This window comes from Rousettus aegyptiacus, unplaced genomic scaffold (genome assembly GCF_014176215.1).
Source record: "Rousettus aegyptiacus isolate mRouAeg1 unplaced genomic scaffold, mRouAeg1.p scaffold_m13_p_7, whole genome shotgun sequence".
NCBI lineage: Eukaryota > Metazoa > Chordata > Mammalia > Chiroptera > Pteropodidae > Rousettus > Rousettus aegyptiacus.
Window position 1 is genome coordinate 72,399,686 of NW_023416310.1, and position 18,100 is coordinate 72,417,785.

General features: G+C 53.6%; 1 protein-coding gene across 3 annotated transcripts in view; it reads left to right on the forward strand.

The window, feature by feature from the left end:
• CYTH3 (cytohesin 3) overlaps positions 1-18,100 on the forward strand; it is a 56,600-nt gene that overhangs the window by 15,943 nt on the left and 22,557 nt on the right. Inside the window, exon 1 of one of the 3 annotated variants that reach the window (XM_036224930.1) lies at positions 4,277-4,703. The exons of 1 other annotated variant lie outside the window; for it this stretch is intronic. In XM_036224930.1, coding sequence (XP_036080823.1) covers positions 4,292-4,703 — 412 coding nt within the window. In that variant the 5' untranslated portion in view covers positions 4,277-4,291. Of the gene's footprint in view, positions 1-4,276; positions 4,704-6,732; positions 7,473-18,100 lie in introns of those variants that run through there. One more of the 3 variants, XM_036224932.1, reaches the window with a different exon arrangement.

Below are 18,100 nucleotides of genomic sequence, written 5' to 3' on the forward strand. Positions count from 1 at the left end.
GCGATGGGGTTCTTGGGGAAGTTTTGCTCACCTCTGTCTCATGGTTGAATCTGTGGCTTGTGTGCCGTCGCGAAGGTTTTTAGGTTTGCCTGTGTTTTCTTCCCACTGAGAAAATTGAAGTTTCTGTCTGACCTCATTATTTGGAGAAGGACTGAATTGAATCCTTGCTGTCAGAATCCCTTGGTTTATAATGTCGGGCACGGTTACATCCAGAGCAGAACCATGTGTCTGTAGAAAATGTTTACACTCTCTAAAGACCAGTGTGTGGGTTCAAGAAACCGAATTCCCCAGGGGGCTGTACCGAGGTCTGTTAATAGAAGCCCGTAGTGTCTACTTGTCAGGGACTCGTGAGGCTTTGCCGGTGCGAGCACAGCGTGAGCCTGTGAGACCAAACTCCATCCTCCATCCATCCTGGACCCCAGCAAAGGATCGGAAAGGAAGTGACAGGAAACTTCGAGCAGCAAAGGGACTGGGAAGAGGCTTTTAGTAGGAGAGAGAGTTTTATAGACTTTTGGAAGATACAAGAAATTGGACACGTCTAGGCAGATAAAACAGGACGAAGAGTTAGGGGTCGGCAGGCGCGCCCGGCGGCGGGCCCCGGGGACGCCGCGTCTGCTGGGAGGCCACCGTGCCAGCGCGTCCTCTCCCGTCCCCTCCCTCCTCGGCTTCCAGGCACGGCGATAGCATTGTGCTCTCAGGCAGGTTTTTGCAGGGGTTGAATTCTCCACCCAGGATGTGCTGGGGCTCCACGGGTGGGTGCCAGCTCCCCATCAAAGCGCTTCCCTTCTGTCTGGGGCTCTCCAGCCAGGGGCCAGTTCCCTGACTCACCCCAAGGCGAAGGCCGCCAGGGGAGGCTCGGCTCACGCAGCAGAACCGAGCGAGCCTGTCCACCCGAGAGGCAGATCCGGCGAGGAGGCGCCGCGGACGGCCCGAGGAAGCCACGCAGCCTGCGCGGGCACGAGATCCTCCAGCGAGAGCGTCGCTCACGGGTGGGAGCCAGAATTAATGCAGAACTTTTCTAGAAACTCCGCTGACCTAGAAAAAGAATTCGGAAGTGCAGCGCTGTAGAAAATGATCGTCGGAGGCTTGCAAAGAAGACGTGGCTTGGGCGTGTGCGCATCTGACTTCCTGCCCGCCTCCTTCCATGTGTCACCAGGACCCCATGGAAGTTACCGGGGGGCGGGGGGAGAAGAAGGTGAAAACCTGAATCGGGGCGAAGACGTCCCTGGGGCTGACTCATCACTGGGTCCTGAGAATTCGCTGCCAGGGTCGTGAGAAACGTACGAGGACGTGCTGTTGGCTCTGCCGATTTGGGGGAGCAGAGGGGAGATGAGGCCCGGTGCCACCCAGTGAGCGCAGGGAGGGAGGTGGCTCGCTCCTGTGCGGCCGCTGACCGGGGGGGGGGGGGTGGCCAGAGCACACGCGCGTGCTTCGGCATGCTCGGGCCGGGCAGGGCTTCTGCCTGGCTCCGCGCCGTCCCCTGGTGCAGGGCACTGCGCCCCTCCGCGGAGCGCAGGTCATCCCGGACGGTGTCCTTCAGGAACGAGGTCACAGAACCGACACCATGATCGCGTGGGAGCGGACTCGCGGAGGTGACGATCCCTCGAAGCTGGACCACCCGTGAATGGGCGACGCGATTTCTAGATGCAGCAGCCCCTCCAGCGGGCACACGTAGAGCTGGAAACCCCACCCAACTCGGCAGCACCCTGAGGAGAACCAGCCGTTCTGTCGCGGGGAGAATCGGGGCCTGGATAGCATCGTTCAATCGTCAATGAGAAGAGCAAACACATTGCCAAAATAAAGTGAGGTAGAGGGATGTGGTTTTCGAGGTAGAGGAAAAGTGTAATTTTGACAAAGATTAATTATAGAAGGTAGAAGTCAATTTCAGGTCAACTCTGCTTTGTGCTGTTTTTCATAAAATTCAAGCCTGAAATAAGTGATTGAAAGGTGTAATGAGGCAACAGGCCAAACTGAAAACTGCTTGGTTGAGAGGCAGATAAAGTGAAATGAATCAGTTTAGAGAAATTATAACGATACTAATTGTATGTGCAGAATTTTGAACTCCATTAAGATCTGGGAAGAGTGAAAATTACAATGTAGCAAGTTAAATTAGTGCTGCGATCAAAATAAGTGTCGTGCTTGAAGAAGTTACCAAAACAAATGGAATAGAAACAATGATCAGAGATACAATGGAAGAAAAGTATCTTTGAGCTGGGAGGGGGAAAAAAGAACAAAAACCAACCCCGCAACTGCCCCCTTTTGTCGAAAGGGCTCATTCTGCATTAGGTGAAGTTAGTGGAAAGAGCAGCTGTGTGCTGATGAAAATTTTAAATATCAAAGACAACGAAAGTACAGCCAGTCAGCAGAGGCACAAAAAGGAAGGCTGCTTACAAGGCAGGAACAACGAGGCTGGTTTTAGACCTTTCAACATTGTGACGCCGAGGCCAAGAGTTTGGAGAGTATAAGGTTGTAATGGAGAGTTAAGTGATCTCACATTGTTGTTAATTTGTGGGGGCAGCAGAAGGGTGTCCCCCAAAGGTACAGAGAAGTGAGACCAAGCTCCTGCCTTTGCTGGGCACTCCCCCTAGCTTGCACTTAAGGATTCTGTGAGCCGATACAGGTCCTTAGTCTTTAAGGCCATCTGAGCTTTTTTCTGCTATTTGTACCTGAAATCTTGATACACCATCTGTGAATTTTTCTTGAAAAACACCTTTTCAAAAATATATTCCAGGCTACTAAAAGATGAAATAGGAAGGGGAAAGTTGGGAAATAAAACCAATGTTGACTTGAAACCATTTAAACTTAAAAAACAAAATAAACTTAAGTCCGAATAATTATAAACTTGGTTACAAGTCAAAATTAAATGTTACAAATAATTTGTGAAAGAGAATATATGTACTCAAAACCTCAGTTGTTCAATAACAAAACCAGCAACAATGAGTGTGGGTCCCGGTTCTGCTGACGGGCCGGGGAGTAGGTGGGGGAGGAGAGGGGCCGGGAGGAAGCGAAGCCTCGCCCTTCTCGCGGAGGGGGGTGGCTCCTGCTTTATTTTCCACCTAATTAGGAAAGTATAGGTAGCAGTTTGGTTTAACAACATAATTTAAATAACTGCTTGAAACTGTGAAGCAGGGCACAGAGGTGCGGAGTAGGGGCCCCCCAGCATGGACTCGGGCCTCCGTCCTCTCCTCTCCCAGGGACCCCAGTCACAGAGTCACAGCGCAGACACGGGCTGCCTCGGAGCCACAGGGTCGGGAGGGGCGGGCGAGGCGGGCGAGGCAGTGGCCTGTGGCGTCGGTTTGGCATAACGAGAATTCCCGTTAGCGCTGCTGGCCCTGTCGCTGAGCCGCTGAGCCGGTGGTCTTGTGGATGAGCCGGGAGCAGCCCCGCGCCCGTCCGCCCCCTCCCCATCCCCTTCCGTCCCACTGTAGGACCGCGTTTATTCGCGGCACGAGCCCGTTCTCTCCTGTCCTGAGTAATCATCACCATCGGCGTCTTGTTTAGCCTTGCAGTGTTATGTGCAGTCACAATGAAAGCATAAATTCTCACCACCGCGTTCGCCTACACCTTGCCTTTTTTATTTCTTGGACGTCGTTCCATGTAGGTCCATAGAGCGTTTTCTCACTTTCGAACAGCTGCGCAGTGGTCCGTTGTGTGGGTTACCGGCACGTTTAACCAGCCCCTGATGATGGAAACTCGGGTTGTTCTGATCTCTCGACATCGCGTTGCAATGACTAGCCTTGCGAATATGCCATATTTTGAACATTGATCTCAGAAATTTTCAGAAGTGAGATTCCTGGGTCAAAAGGAAGATGGTTCTGAAGTGTCAGCAGACCTTACCGGCCTTCCTATGTGGCCGCTCACTCCTTTTCACTCCCGCCAGCGAGGCGGGGGGCTGCCTGGTCCCCCAAGGCCTCGTCAGCAGCTGGTTCCCTCGATACAAACACTTCAAAGTTCCTTAAACAGCGGTAGATTTGTCCCCACCACTGTTTACTGTGTTTACCATCTGTACACTGTTAATCGTCCTTTCCCACGGGGCCTGGCTGCTTCTGGTAGTGGAGGGCCGTGGAGAGGGGACTTCGCAGTGGGCGTGATTTCCAGAGCTGGCGAGACCCTGCGAGTTAGCAAGATGCCACCAGCCGCTGCATCACCTGGCTGCGTTACCTGGCTGGTGTGCGGCGGCGGCGTTTTCACGTCAGAGCGGTATCCACTAGGTGGCCACCACGTGTGCCGAGGCTTCTGAGACGCGCAGAGGACGCAGCCACAGGGCGGCTCTCCGGCAGCTCGGTGGGGGATGTGGGACGTGGCTCGGGGTGCGCAGGACCGGGCGCGGTGGAGCTGCGGGGCTCAGGGAGGAGCGGTCAGCTTGAAGGTGGGAAGGGGACAGCGGGTGTTCCGCGCACAGGAAGTGCAGCCGCGGCAGTGCCTGCCGGACACGGCGAGACCGGCAGGACTGGGCTCTGGCGGGACTGAGCCGGGAGCCCCGGCGCGGCCAGGCGGGGGCCGCTCAGGAGGCGGCACAGGCGCTCGTGCTCATGCCGAGCGGGTGGGGAGAACCGCGGCCTTCTTCACCAGCTGCCCCCCGCCCCGGGCGGCTGGCTCAAGCCGTCATTGGCGGTCATCAGGAAGTCCCCTCTCCCAGGATGACTCCTCCCGACCTGGGACTGGCCCCACGGAGCTGCGAGGACTCGCCGACTCCAAAGCAGGTAGTCCGGCCATGGTCTGAGGCGCTGGACGGTCCCGGAGCCACAGCCCCGTCGGCTCGCCCTCGCGCAGCTGTTTTTACCCGAGCACGGAGCTGCTTGGCCGGGCACTGGGTCCCCAGGGGCTCCCAGGCTGAGTACAAGTTGTGCCGAAGCTAACCGTTTCCATGAGCATCCGGGCCCTGGTCTAAGCTGAGTCACCCCTCGTGGCGACACCGTCCGTCCGTGGGGCTTTCGGTGCCGGGCCTGCCAGCAGACCTCAGACGTAGGCGTTCGGGGCCTCAGGCTCCCTTTGAACTTCTGACAAGGAGGGAGGCGGGCCTCTTCTCTCCTTCTAAGAGGCCCCTCGATCCGATGCAGATTGGACCGGTGGGCTGTGAATTATTGGGAAGGCCCACCTTGGTCAGGACCCAGAAGCTAATTTTATTCCCTTGCCAGGGCAGCGGGCGCCTGCTCGCCTGATGTTGGCATCCCTAGGAGGGCCGACTCCCAGGATCGTCCTTGCTGACAGGTCCCCAGAGGCCTCCGAGACCTGCGAAGTCTCCCTCCCCAGGCGCTGCTACCCGTGGTAGAGGTGCCTGAGCAGGGCTCTGTGGGTGGGGAGGTGACTTGATCAGCTCTGTGATTTAGAAACAACTGTGCAGTGTAAAGGTCGGGTTAGTGATACGGCCTTTGAAGTGAGGTAGAAACTGGGATTACAGAAGAAGAATCAGATTTACTGTCAAAGCAACAGAACAAACTTGTTACTGAGATAGAGTTGAGGAGATCTGGTGACCTCTTGGATGTAGGTCAAAGATAACATACAGCTTGTTTAACTGACTTGGTGCCCAGTGAAGACTTGAGTCAGGCGTGAGACAGGGCAAACAAGTGTGTAGAGGACAAGGCGAGGGAGTGAGTTTGGGACGTGCTGATGTAGCTACAGCCAGCGGTCCCAACCTTCGTGGCACCAGGGACCAGGCTCCGATCAGCATCTAGCGCCTGAGGATCCGAGGCGGAGCTGCGGCAGCGATGCTGGCGCTGGGGGCGGCTGCGCGTGCAGATGGAGCTTCGCCCGCTCGCCTGCCTGCCGCTCTCCTCCTGTACCCGTCCGTGGGCCAGGACTGGAGATTCCTAGTGACGTGTCTGGCAGGCAGTCGAATGTGCTGGAGTAATTGGACCTGGGCGACAAGTTGCGAACGCAGCGAGATGACCAAGAAGAGAGCAGAATGAGGAGCGGGGCGACTGGGGGTGACTCCTGGGGAGCAGCAGCAGTAACGGAACCGGGGAGGAGAGCGGCCTCCCGGTCCTGCGCCAGGAGACCCAGGCAGCGTGGTTGGCAGACGTGGGGCGGGGGCAGTGCTTTCGTGTGACCAGAGGTGTAGGGAGCTGCCAGGAGGTACAGGTGCCAAACGCCATAGCGATCGGTGGCACCTGCCGCAGCCCTCAGGGTTTTTGGTGGGAAGTTACAGAAGGTGACCAGCTAGTTCAGGTGTGTGAGGCGGCCACCAGGAAGACGCGGGGGCCGTCCCAGAACCTGTGGAGAGCCGCGCCCGGGCAGCCGGCGCCACGGCCCGCCACAGCGGCAGTCTGGTTTCGGTGGCCCCGTGGCTGCCACGGCAGCTGTCACCACTGAGCCCTGGTGCTGCTGGCGCTGGCAGAGGGATTTCTGAATTGCTTACCTCTTTGTCACACAGAGTGGGTCAGAGCTTCGAGCAGAAGGGCCTCACTGGGCAGGCTGATGACAGGGTTCGGGGAGAGTAGGCTTCCTGGCGTCCATGATGGCGAGGGGTCCGCTATGACGGACCACACATTTCGGGGTCACTGGCCCTCGGCGGGCTTAGCAGGAGCGGGAAGGGCCGTTGGGCGACGGCCGAGGGTGGGAAGCAGGAGTGCCGGGTGGAGACGGGGTCGAGGTCCCCGGCCGCCCTCGCGTTAGGAAACCTAGCCCTGCTGTCCCCACGCCCAGCAGTCAGCATCGGCGCGTGCAGACCCCTGGGCACCGCGGGTCCCCTGCAGCCATGCTCCCGGGGCCTTCCTCAGGCCGGCTGCTGTGCCCCAAGGTCGGAGAGCAGACTTGCCTCTGGTCCGTTTTAATTATCGGAATTGGGCTTATGTCTGGGCCGGATTAAAGGGAGGTCGGGTTTATCAGGATCGGGTTTGTCGGCGGGTCCTGTGGAAGGGCCAGGAAGAGGTCAGGGAGCCCCTGGAAAGGTGCACCTTTGGCTGTCTGGTAGGAGGTGAAGCCTTGAGGGTGCGGAGAGACCAGAAGATGAGGCACGTTTAGAATCTGGGGTGCAGACTGGGGCGAGAAGGCAGAGCAGGCAGATCTTCCAGATTACGGTCAGAGAAGAATTTTGGGATTAGAGAATTTGGAAGAGGGCCTCGTTTTGAGCCTTTCCAGGACTGCAGTGAGGTATCTTCAGTGTGTGGATGGGGGCAGCTGATTCCCATCTTGGGGTGTAGGGTAAAACCAGTACAGTGTCCCCCTTAGGAGGAGATGGATGGGTTCCTGTCCAGCCGAACAGGACAGAATGCGTCCACGTAGGAGGGGGTCAGCTGAAGGGACGGGCCAGAGGCAGAGACAGCTGTCCCGGGGGCCTCCGGGAGCTGGGCTTGGAGGAGAGCCCGTCCCAGAAGGGCAGACGCAGTGGATTGGGGTGTGTGTGGTCACCCGTGGAGGGACAGGATGTCGGGCCAGGATGCTGATGCCCTCAGGCCGCCGTTGGAACTCCTCGCGCCTGGTCCGAGTGCCTGCTCACGCGGCGCTGGCCCTTACAAACGGGCGCCAGTGGGGTGAGACACTGTGATCCTGTCGATTCCGAGCGGCCAGTCGCCTGGGGTGGGGGCGCGCGGGGTGCAGGTGCACAAGGACTCATTCGTTGGCAGCTTTTCTTACTGTAAATTGACCAGTGGGCGTGCCGAATCGAAACGTATTTCTCGTGTGTGTTTAATGCGTGTGGGGCCTGGGAGAGCCGTCGGTGTGGGCGCCCTGGGCCGGGCTCCGTGGCCGGCAGTGCTGGCCTCGCCTCCACGAGCATCGCTGTCGTGACATCACACGGGTCACGAGCACGGTCCCGGCTTCCCGCAGGGCCTTCACGGGAAGCCTCTTCTCCCTGACCCTCAGTCTGAGGTTTCTGTTGTTCTCTTTTCCCTCGTAGAGCTTACCGTGTTCTGTAATAAAGACACGCGTGTGTGGGGCGCGTGGCCTCTCCCTGCTGGACGGAGCGTAGCCGGGCGGAGGCCTCGGGCTTCTGGTCGCCGTGCGTCGCCCCTGCTGGCTCCGAGCCGGTGGTCAGCGGTGTCTGATAAACCAGTGAGCGTCCAGGCTTTGGTTGGTACCATGGAGAGGGTCAAAGGCCCAGTGGACCCCAAGGAACTGTGGGTGCGGTACCTGCAGGGGAAAGTGGGAACCCCGCCTGGAGCGGGCATGTGCGGGGGAGCTGCTGGGGAGCTGGCTCGCCACCTGTTACCTGCTCAGCCACAAACAAAGTGATTTCTTATTTCAAGATGCAAGTAGCATTAGTGGTTTTTTTTATTGTAAAAGTACAAGCTTCTAAAATTTTTTAGAAAATTACAGAGAATAAAAATCACCTAGAGTTCTACCATTATCACCATTTCGTTTTGTATAATTGACATTTCTGTAAGTGAGTATGTATAATTTTCAAAACAGAAACAGAATTCTACGTCCTTACGGTTTCTTTCCCTGCTTTTTTCATGTAACGACACTGTAGACATGCTCTGTGTCAGGGCGGCGCCGGGTTCCCCAGTGTTTATTTTTGGCTAGTTCTGTCTGGGGTTCGCATTCGTCATTCGATGCACTCCGTAGATCCAAAAAGAGTCCCCCTTCCCCCCTGGCTGAATGGGAGTGGGCACTTCTAGCTTCCGGTGCCTGAGGTTTCGCTTTGAGGAGAGACTCTTAGGTCTCTGGGTGGAGGGCTTCAGCAGTAACTGACGTAACGAACAGCCGCAGCATCGGTCGGCGTTCGTAATCGTCCCCTATGCGCCGGAGGTTGCGCTGAGCGCTTTGCACTTGGGGTATGAGTCCACCGGCCGTTCTCACCACAGTCCTCACGACAGGCCTGTAAGCCCCTTGTACAGATGAGGAGACCGAGGCGCGCCTAGATTAAACAGCTCGCACAGGCCAATCGGGTGGAGCGGAGCGGTGGACCGAGGTGGCCTTTTCCTGGGCTCTGCCTTGGCAGCACCGTGATTGTGGAAGTCGAAGCAGAAACGTTTTATCATATGGAAGAAACGTTTCGAACATGCATTGGCGGGAACTGCCCTTGCACCCGAATCGCCTGTCGGCGCCCCGGCCGGCCTCCCTTTCCCGACTGTGTGTTTCCTCCTCGGGCTTCCTGCCGCCTTTTCTTGGCTCATTCAGGCTTCGCCTGCTGCTCCTCTGTCCTGCTCCGCGGCCGGACAGCTGCTCCGCATCTGTGGCTCAGAGCGGGCGGCGGAGGCTCCGCTCCGCCTGTACGGGCTCCAGACCCTTCGGAAGAAAGGGTCTCGGACGGAGCTGCCGAGTTCGTGCGTTTCCTGTCACTGCAGCCCCAGTAACTCGCCAGCTACTGGTAAAAACGTCCATCACAGGAATCGAGGAAAAGAAGATAAGACCGCGTGGCAGAGGGAACTCTGTAAGAAAGGGCGGCCTTCACATTCTTAAAAACACAGCGTTCCGAGCGTGGGGGGCTCCGCTCGTGGCTGCGGATGGTGGGCAGGGTGGCAGGGTGGGTGCAGAGAGTGGGGGACGCTGCTCAGCGGGGAGGCCGCCGGGTTTCCAGAAGCTGAATGTCAAAGTTGAGCTGGTCTGGATGCCCCTTGTCCTCACTTTAAGACTGTTCATTTTTTATGTGTAAGGTCATCTGCGACGAGTCTCTTTGCTCCCAGCCTGGCTCTTTCAGTGTGGCCTGACCCCTGACCCCTGCCCTCCCACACAACTGGAGAACTTGATTCTTTCCTCACAAAAACTTCTTTCCACTCCTCCCTCCCCCCCCCCGCCCCAAAACGCTCTGGGTCAGAGCTCTGTTTTGAACAGAGCTGGGCCAGAGGGCACTGTTCACCAGCCCTGGGAAAAGTATGAGTTTTAAAGCAAACGTGTGTCAACGTGGAGCCGCCCCTCTCGGCCCCCTTTGCGAATGTGCTGTGTGCTGCTCCTTCACCTGCCTCTGCCGGGAGGAAGGCGACGAGCAGCCGCCGACCGAGGTACGGGACGGCGGGGCCTCGAGGAGATGGTCTCACACCGTGCCGTAAGCCTCAGGTCGGCCGTCAAACGCGCAAGCAAGGGAGAGTCGCATTTTCACATCCGTTTTTAACATGACTTTTAAGAGAGAAGAGTTTGAGTCCGAGCGACCCCGAGTGACGATCTGCTTGTTGACATGTAGCGTCCCGACCACGTTTTCATGATAAAGGGGCCGACGGGCTGCAGGCCGGGCAGAGGCGCCCGAGCCCCAAAGCGAGGGCCCGAGGCCCCGGCCCCACGAACACCCCGTGCACGTCGGGCGCTCGCGTTCGGGGTGCAGTTTTCTGCTTGAGGAATCAGTACATTTTCAACAAAGGCGGTGAGATGTTGCTGGCTTGGAAGATATATAAAGAATTGGATGGCCCATCTGGGTTGAGAAGTGCAGATGTGCTCATTATCGAAAACTTGGTCGAGGTGAATGCGCGTTAGGGTCCCTGGGCAGGGCCCCGTGCAGGCCGTGTGTGCTGCGCGGCCCCCGTGACCGCGGCCCCCGTCTCGGTCCCGGCTTCTGCCACAGTCCTTCCCTTAGGCTCAGAAATCTTCTATTTTTAGTTTCCTGCATTCTTTTGAAATCAGGAAGGGCTGTTGGATTTTATCAAATTCTGTTTTCCCATCTATTGAGATGGTCATGTGTTTTTCATTATGAGCCGTTCTGTAGTACTTGACTTTTTTTAAACCATTTGCACATAGCGTATCCACCGCCTCGAAGCTTAGAACGCTTTAAAACGCTAGCTTCACAGCAGTTACTGTGTTCATCCTTGAGTTTGATTTCTCCTTCAGTCTGTTCCTATCTTTTTCTGTTTTTTTTTTTTCCTCTTTGCTAGTTTTTTTGGGGGTTTTTTTGGTCGCAATTCCAGCATTTCTAGGCTGTTAGTGACTTACTCTGTTTTAAAAAAGCCTCTCCTGCCATTTCCTGGATGTGGACGAGAGTCTGAGCACACCCCGGTGCCGGCTCCACCCTCTTGACCCAGTCTTGGGGACTGCAGAGTGCCAGCCAGCCTTGTGCAGTTCTGCTGGATGCGAACCGTCCAGTCCCGTGGCCTTTGAGATGTTCATGTGGCTTTGTTTTGAGATCCTGACTGTGAATCAGGGTTTGGAATTGCGGTACAAAACCTGACAGCTCGGCTGAAATGTCAGGAGACCGAAAGGCTCCTGGGGCCTCAGCCGCGGAGCAGCTGGGTGACTCTCCGCTGGGGATTTTCAGCCCAGACTGCCGGCCTCGCCCGTCTTCCTGCACCGTGAGATAAAAACCACATGGATTCCACTGGGTTTGCCTGCTTTGCCCTAAAATAGCATCCCCCACCCCCACCCCCATTTAACACGAAATTCCTCAGACTTTGTACCTTTCGGATGTTTGTGAATGGGCAGCGGAATGCCAGATGTCGGACAGCTGCATCCAATCCGCAGAAGCCGGGGCTGTGGCTCGGGAGGAGGGCTCGCGCGCACCGCCTTCTGGTGGCGGTGCTGTTGGTGGGGCGGCTGGTGGCAGGGACGAGAGGGACCGTTCTGCCAGCTCAGAGCAGAAGCCCGGCCACGGACACGTTGCCTTTTGAAAATCCACCCTCTTTGCCTGAGGTTGGGTGTGTCAGGCTGGTGACACAGGTCGATGGCCTGGCCACCTGGCAAGGAACATTTCAAATCAGTTTTTCTTGGTTCATAGACAAAACTACCTTTTTAAAAAATTCTTTTCAAGAAGTAAGGTCAGCATAGATTTTCTCCACTTTTAATGTCTTCGCCAGCTTCACAGTAATATAAGCCCTGTTTGGACAATGTCTCTCATAGCTTGGTCTTTGCAAGCAGAGGCGTTCGTGTGCCATCGGATATGTGATAATATGCACACGTCTCGTGTGACAGCGTGACATAAATGACACTGCACTGTCTCTACTGACTTGTCATTCGGACTCGATAGATACTCGGCATTCTGTTGCTATGCCAGGCTCGCCCCTCGTCAGAATCCGGGCGCCCAGCTGTGTGTGCTGCCTCCTCTAGTGTTTCTACTCCTGTTGGAAAACAAAGTGAAAATGGAAAACAGGCTCACGTCGCAGGCCAGGGAACCAAGTCCTGGGTGCCAGGATTCCAAAACAAAGACCAAAAACCATTATTCTCCCCAACAGCTTTAGAGGGTACATTTTATCTATGATAAAATCCACCCAGTTCTTTTTGGGTCCAGTGATGCTTAGTGAATTTACAGAGCTTTGCGACCATCATCCTAGTGGAATTTTAATACATTTTCTTCCCCCTAACGAGATCTCTTACTCCTGTTTGAGGTCGGTCCTTGCACCAGCCCAGCCACCACTAACCTTGTGTCTCTATGGATTTGCCTCTTCTGGACGTTTACTATGAATGGAATCATACAGCGTGTGGGCTTTTGCATCTGGCTTCTTTCACTTAGCATAATGTTCTCAAGGGTCATCAGTGTCGTAGCAGGGATCAGTACTTTTTTTGGTGCACGGTGTGAGGTAGGGGTTCAATGTCATTTCTTTTGTATACGGTGTGAGGTAGGGGTTCAATGTCATTTCTTTTTACCTGTGGATACCCAGGTGTCCCAGCACCATTTGTCGCAGAGACTATTCTCCTAAATATTTTTTATATGTGATTCTGTTTTCAGGCTTTATGTTCTGCCCCACTGATCTGTCTGCCTAGTTTCGTACCAAGTACCACACTGTTCCTGGGGGTTCGTGCATTTCGGTCCGTGCTTGCCGACTCAGGCTTAGTAATCGTATTTGGATCATCTCTGTCTTTGTTTATGAAGCAGTGTGCAAGTGTGAACTACTCTTTCTGATAGTTTATATGAGGAGAAAAGATTGTGCCGTAGCTCTGAAGGAATGCGGGTTCAACGGGGCTGGGATGGGAGAGATTCGAACGTGTTTATAGATTGATGGGAGGATGCTGGTAGGAAGAAAAAAGTTAAAGATCAAAAAGAGAGGGTGTAGCTTCAGGAGCAAGGTTTCGGAGAAGGAAGGGAATGAAAATCGTGGGTGTAGGCTTCTATGTCCCGAAAGATGCCCACTTCTGCCTGGCTCAGTGCTGACTGCTCCTTGTGACAGCTCAAGTCACCGTGCTGTAAAACAGCATTAACACACTTTGGATTTTGTAAGCGCATATGTAGAGCCTGAAAATCTGGTTAAAATTCAGGCATTCGAGGTTAAGTGGATTTATGAAAGCCAGTCATTTTTTTTCTGTTAGATCTTGCTGTTTAGATTAATTTTTGCTTAAACAAGTGCGTTCTTGTCTTTGGGAGTACATTTTGATTTAAAATAAATAAAAGGGATTGAGGTTAAATTGTGACTTAAGAAACTCAGTTTTTATGTAAGATATGCCTCAGTTCTGTGAGATTTGAGATTTTTATTTTATTTTTATCGATTACCCTATCTTTCCAGAGTAAACTGGTATTTTACGAAGTGCCAGTTTGTGCGGTCAGGAGAAGTGCTAATTATAAGACAGTAAGTGGCGCTGAAAATGGAGGAAGCCGCACTGGAGCCACCTGGACCCCCAGCTGCCTGTGCCGCCAACGTCTGTGCCGCCGCCGTCAGCCCGCGACATTTTTTTTTAGCCATTTCTCTGTCTCTGCGCGCGCACACGTCTGTGTTCCGACAGGGTCGAATCTCTGAACGGTTAGCTGAGGTCGTCTCTCTGGTAGGGTCGTAGCTGCCTTTTCTTTTCTCATTTGCTTTCTCTGCGTGAGCATGTAGTTGTGCAACAGAGAAGTTTAAAGAATGAGTGACTAGGGTAGCGCTGTGACTCAGTGCGAACAGCGTGTGTGGAAATCGGAAAGACGGTACTAGCATCGGTCGTGGGTCTCGATGACCCGGCTGCTGTAACTGGGCATATCACCGGCCCGTTCTTGCAGTTCTGGGGAATTAACTTGTGTGTACACACCTAACCTCCATTCAAGCGGAGAAGAAAGAAATATCTTATTCACTTTTGTGTACTTCAGATAATGGAGAAAATTACTTGCCTCTCAGTAGAGGCTGCTAACAGGTGTTCATGCTAATTTTATTAATTGATTCACTGTTACAAGCAGGCCATCCAGAGCGGTGTGTGAAACCGCTTTCTAAAATGCTCCTTTGTCATATTAGCTATGCTGTCAAGTAAAAATTAATCGTCACCTGAAAATGTGGAGCCTTTATTTTAATGAATTACAGCGATATCGCTTGGACGGGTTTAGCTCGAGTCGGCCTCTCACAGTAACATTTGCCTGGGCTGCTGCTTCCTAGGTGTTGAAATGCTAACGAGTCCTCCAGGCCATCGGGTGTCATAGCTGTGACAGGCATGCGGGTGAGGAGAGCAAGGTGCGCGCCTCGTGTAGGACAGGCGGTGGTTAGGCATAACCTGCTCATTGCCATATGGTGTCACGTTTTTAGAATGAGTCAGCCCTTCATAGTGACCTTGGCCTTGACAGTTCTCTGTGCAAGTCTGGCTGCCGTTGCGGTAGCGCTCCGACTGGTGCCACCCCGTCGGAGGCTGCGATGAGCACCCGGGCACCAGGGGCCACGTTCGGCTCCCGAGCCAAGGTTCCCCGGGGGCGGCTCCTGGGAGCCACGTCACTGGGTGTTGGGGATGTACCATTTCCTTCTGTCCTCTCACCGGGGTGTAGGAAACACCTAGGTTTTCCCTTAGGCGAAGTAAGATTTTTTAAACTTTAAATTTTGAACTAACTGTAGCATCACAGAAAGCTGCAAAGACAGCACAGAGAGGTCTCGCGTGCCGGCCCCCCGTCCCCCCCGACGGCCGCGTGCCGGTCCCCCGCCCCCCGCGACGGCCGCGTGCCGGCCCCCCGCCCCCCGCGACGGCCGCGTGCCGTTCCCCCGTCCCCCCCATGGCCGCGTGCCGGCCCCCCCATCCCCCCGACGGCCGTGTGCCGGTCCCCCGCCCCCCGCGACGGCCGCGTGCCGTTCCCCCGTCCCCCCCATGGCCGCGTGCCGGCCCCCCCATCCCCTCGACGGCCGCGTGCCGGCCCCCCGCCCCCCGCGACGGCCGCGTGCCGGTCCCCCGCCCCCCGCGACGGCCGCGTGCCGGTCCCCCGCCCCCCGCGACGGCCGCGTGCCGTTCCCCCGTCCCCCCCATGGCCGCGTGCCGGCCCCCCCATCCCCCCGACGGCCGTGTGCCGGTCCCCCGCCCCCCGCGACGGCCGCGTGCCGTTCCCCCGTCCCCCCCATGGCCGCGTGCCGGCCCCCCGCCCCCCGCGACGGCCGCGTGCCGGTCCCCCGTCCCCCGCGATGGCCGCGTGTGGCCCTGGGATGCAGCGGCAAGCGCAGGGAAGCCACAGTGGCGCGAGGCGTGTGCGCAGGCCCCGCGCCATGCTCGCCGCTCGCCGTGCCGCCGAGGCGCGCTTCCCCCTCTGCTGCACCTTCTGGTCACACCTGCCGCCCACCCCTGAGCCATTCTTGACCCCAGGAAATGATCCGCTTTCCATCTCTGTAACTTTGTCATTTTGAGAATGTTACAGAAATGGAATCATATAGTATGTGACCTTTTGTGATTGCCTTTTTTTTTTTTTTTTTTACTCAGTGTAAAGCCCCGATGGTCCATCTAAGTTGCTGCGTGTATCAATAGTTTACTCATTTTTTATGGCTAAGTAATATTCCACGGTATGGATGTTCCAGTGTATTTATCCCTTCACCTAAAGTGTAGGACGCTTTAGTTTTTTGTTTTGTTTTGTTTTGTCTTTAAAGTATTATAAGTAAAACTGCCGTGACCATTTGTGTATAGGTTTTTGTGTGGACGTAAACTTTCATTTCTCTGGGATAAATGTCCAGGAGTGATCCTGCCGGGTCGTGTGTCAGTGTGACGAGTGTTTAGTTTTCCAGAGGGCCGGCCCACTTGCCATTCCCACCGGTAGCACCTGAGACATCCAGGTTCTCCGCATCCTCACCGGCCCGTGGTATCCTTGCTCTGTTGTATTATTAGATGCGAGTAATACTCATCATCGTCGTAATTTACATTTTCCCGGTGACTAATGATGTCAAAGGTCTTTTTATATATATTCTCTTCAATGAAATGTTTCTTCATGTGTTTTGCCCATTTCTAATTGGATTCTTTGCTTTTTACTATCTAGAGAGTCTTTTATAATTTCCAGATATCTTTTATCTGGTATGTGGCTTAGAATATTTTCTCCTCATCTATAGCTTATCTTTTTATCCTCGAGAGGGTCTTTTGAAGAACAAAAGTTATTAGTTTTGATAAATTGAGGTTCGAGTTACTGATCTTCTTTTCTGGTTAGTGCTTTTGACTCTTTTACTGAGTCCCAGCTTCCAAAGATTATTTTCTTATGTTTTCTTCTAAAAGTTCTGTAATTATACATTTGACATTTAAAACTATGATCTATTTTGAGTTACTTTTTATATAAAGTGTGAAGTTTAGGTCAAGGTTCATTGTTTTGCCTGCGAACATCCGGTTGTTCCAGCACCCATTGCTGAAGAGATTATCGTCCTCTGTTGAATTGTAGTTGTACCTTTGTCAAAAAATCCATTGTATGAGTGTGGGCTCCTTGGGGTTTTCTGTTCTGATCTGTCGATCTGTGAATCTGTCCCTCTCCCAATTCCACACAGCCCTGGTTAATATAGTTGGGTCTTGAAACAGGGAGAGCGATTCCTCTAACTTAAGAATTTTTCAAAATTGTTTTATCCATTCTAATTCCTTTGACTTGCCATATAAATTTTGGAATAATTTTGCCTATATATAGCTACAAAAGGCCTTGCTAGTTTTTGATAGGAATTACATTAAACCTGTATATCAATTTGGGGAGAATTGACATCTTTAGTATGTGAGTTATTCAATCCATGAACATGGTATGTCTCTCCATTTATTTAGATTTTTTATTTCTTTCATTAATATTTTATTATTTTCAGCATACAAGTCCTGTATGTTTTGTTAGGTTTATACCAAAATGTTTCTTTGTGTGTGTGTGTGTATGTGTGTGTGTGTGTGTGTGATAGTGCTGTTACATTTAAAATTTTGGTTTCTACATGTCCATTGCTAGTACTTGGAAGCAGTGAATTTTTATATGTTGATTCATATTTTGCAGATTAAGAGTTTACTTCATTAGACGAGGGGACCCTCTCTACGTCTGTCCTGCGTAATACTATCTCTGTTCTTGGCTCCTGCTGAGGCAGTTGAAGGGATCCACGAGTGACTGGCCTAACCTCTTCAGAGAGCCTTCTCTGAGAATGTTCTTTTTATTTCTTCCAAAGCATTAGCAAGATGCTGGCCAGCCATACCGTGGGCTTTTCCCTAAGAACACACTGTCCTGAGAACGAATCTCCTAATTTTATCTTCTTTGGCAGTCTGAAGAGGCTGAACACTTCTCAAATCAAGTCCTGGTTCCTTTTTGCATAACAGTTTTTCTTTTAATTTATCTCTTTCCTCTTGCATTTTATCAAAAGCAGCAAGAAGAACTCAGACTCAGACTGTACCTGCTAAAGGTGCACTTTTTGGGAAATCACCCCAATTAAACAGGTCTTTTCTGTCGTTCAATTCAGAAGTCACTTTCACATTTTTAGGTATTTGTTACAGCAACACCCTCCTTCCAGGTGCCAGAATTTGTATTTATTTCCTGCGGCTGCTCTAACGAATCACCACAAACTGAGTGGCTTAAAACAAAACATGTTTATTCTTGTACAGTTCCGGAGGTCAGAAGTCCAGAGTCAGTTTCCCTGGACAAGGTCACGGCGTTGGCTGGGCCGTGCTCCCTCTCTCTGGAGGCTGGGGACAGCCCCCTTTTTGCCCCTCCTCATTCAGTGCCCCAACCCGCCTCTCCCCGAATAACCTGCTCTTCTGATTCCTGTCACCCCTGTTCCTTTCGTCTGTTCTTGGCCTGTTCTGGACGATTCCTATCAGTGGAGTCACGCAATGCGCAGTCTTTGCAGCTGGCTTCTCTTACTAAGTATGATGTTTTCAAGCAAGTACCACGTTATGGCTGAATAGTCTTCCATCGTATGACACACCAGCCTTCCTTTACCCGTTCGTCCACGGTGGACATCGGGGTGGTTCCCGCTTTTTGGCTGTCGTGAATGCGCCGCCGTAAACATTTATGTGCCAGTTTTCGTGTGGACACATGTTTCGGGTCCCTGGGGTGTGTGCGTGGAGGAGGAATGGCTGGGTCCTGTGCAGGCTTCTGTGTTCAGCTTTTCAAGGAACTGCCCGTGTGCCAGAGCGGATACACGTTATTTCGTTTTTTAAA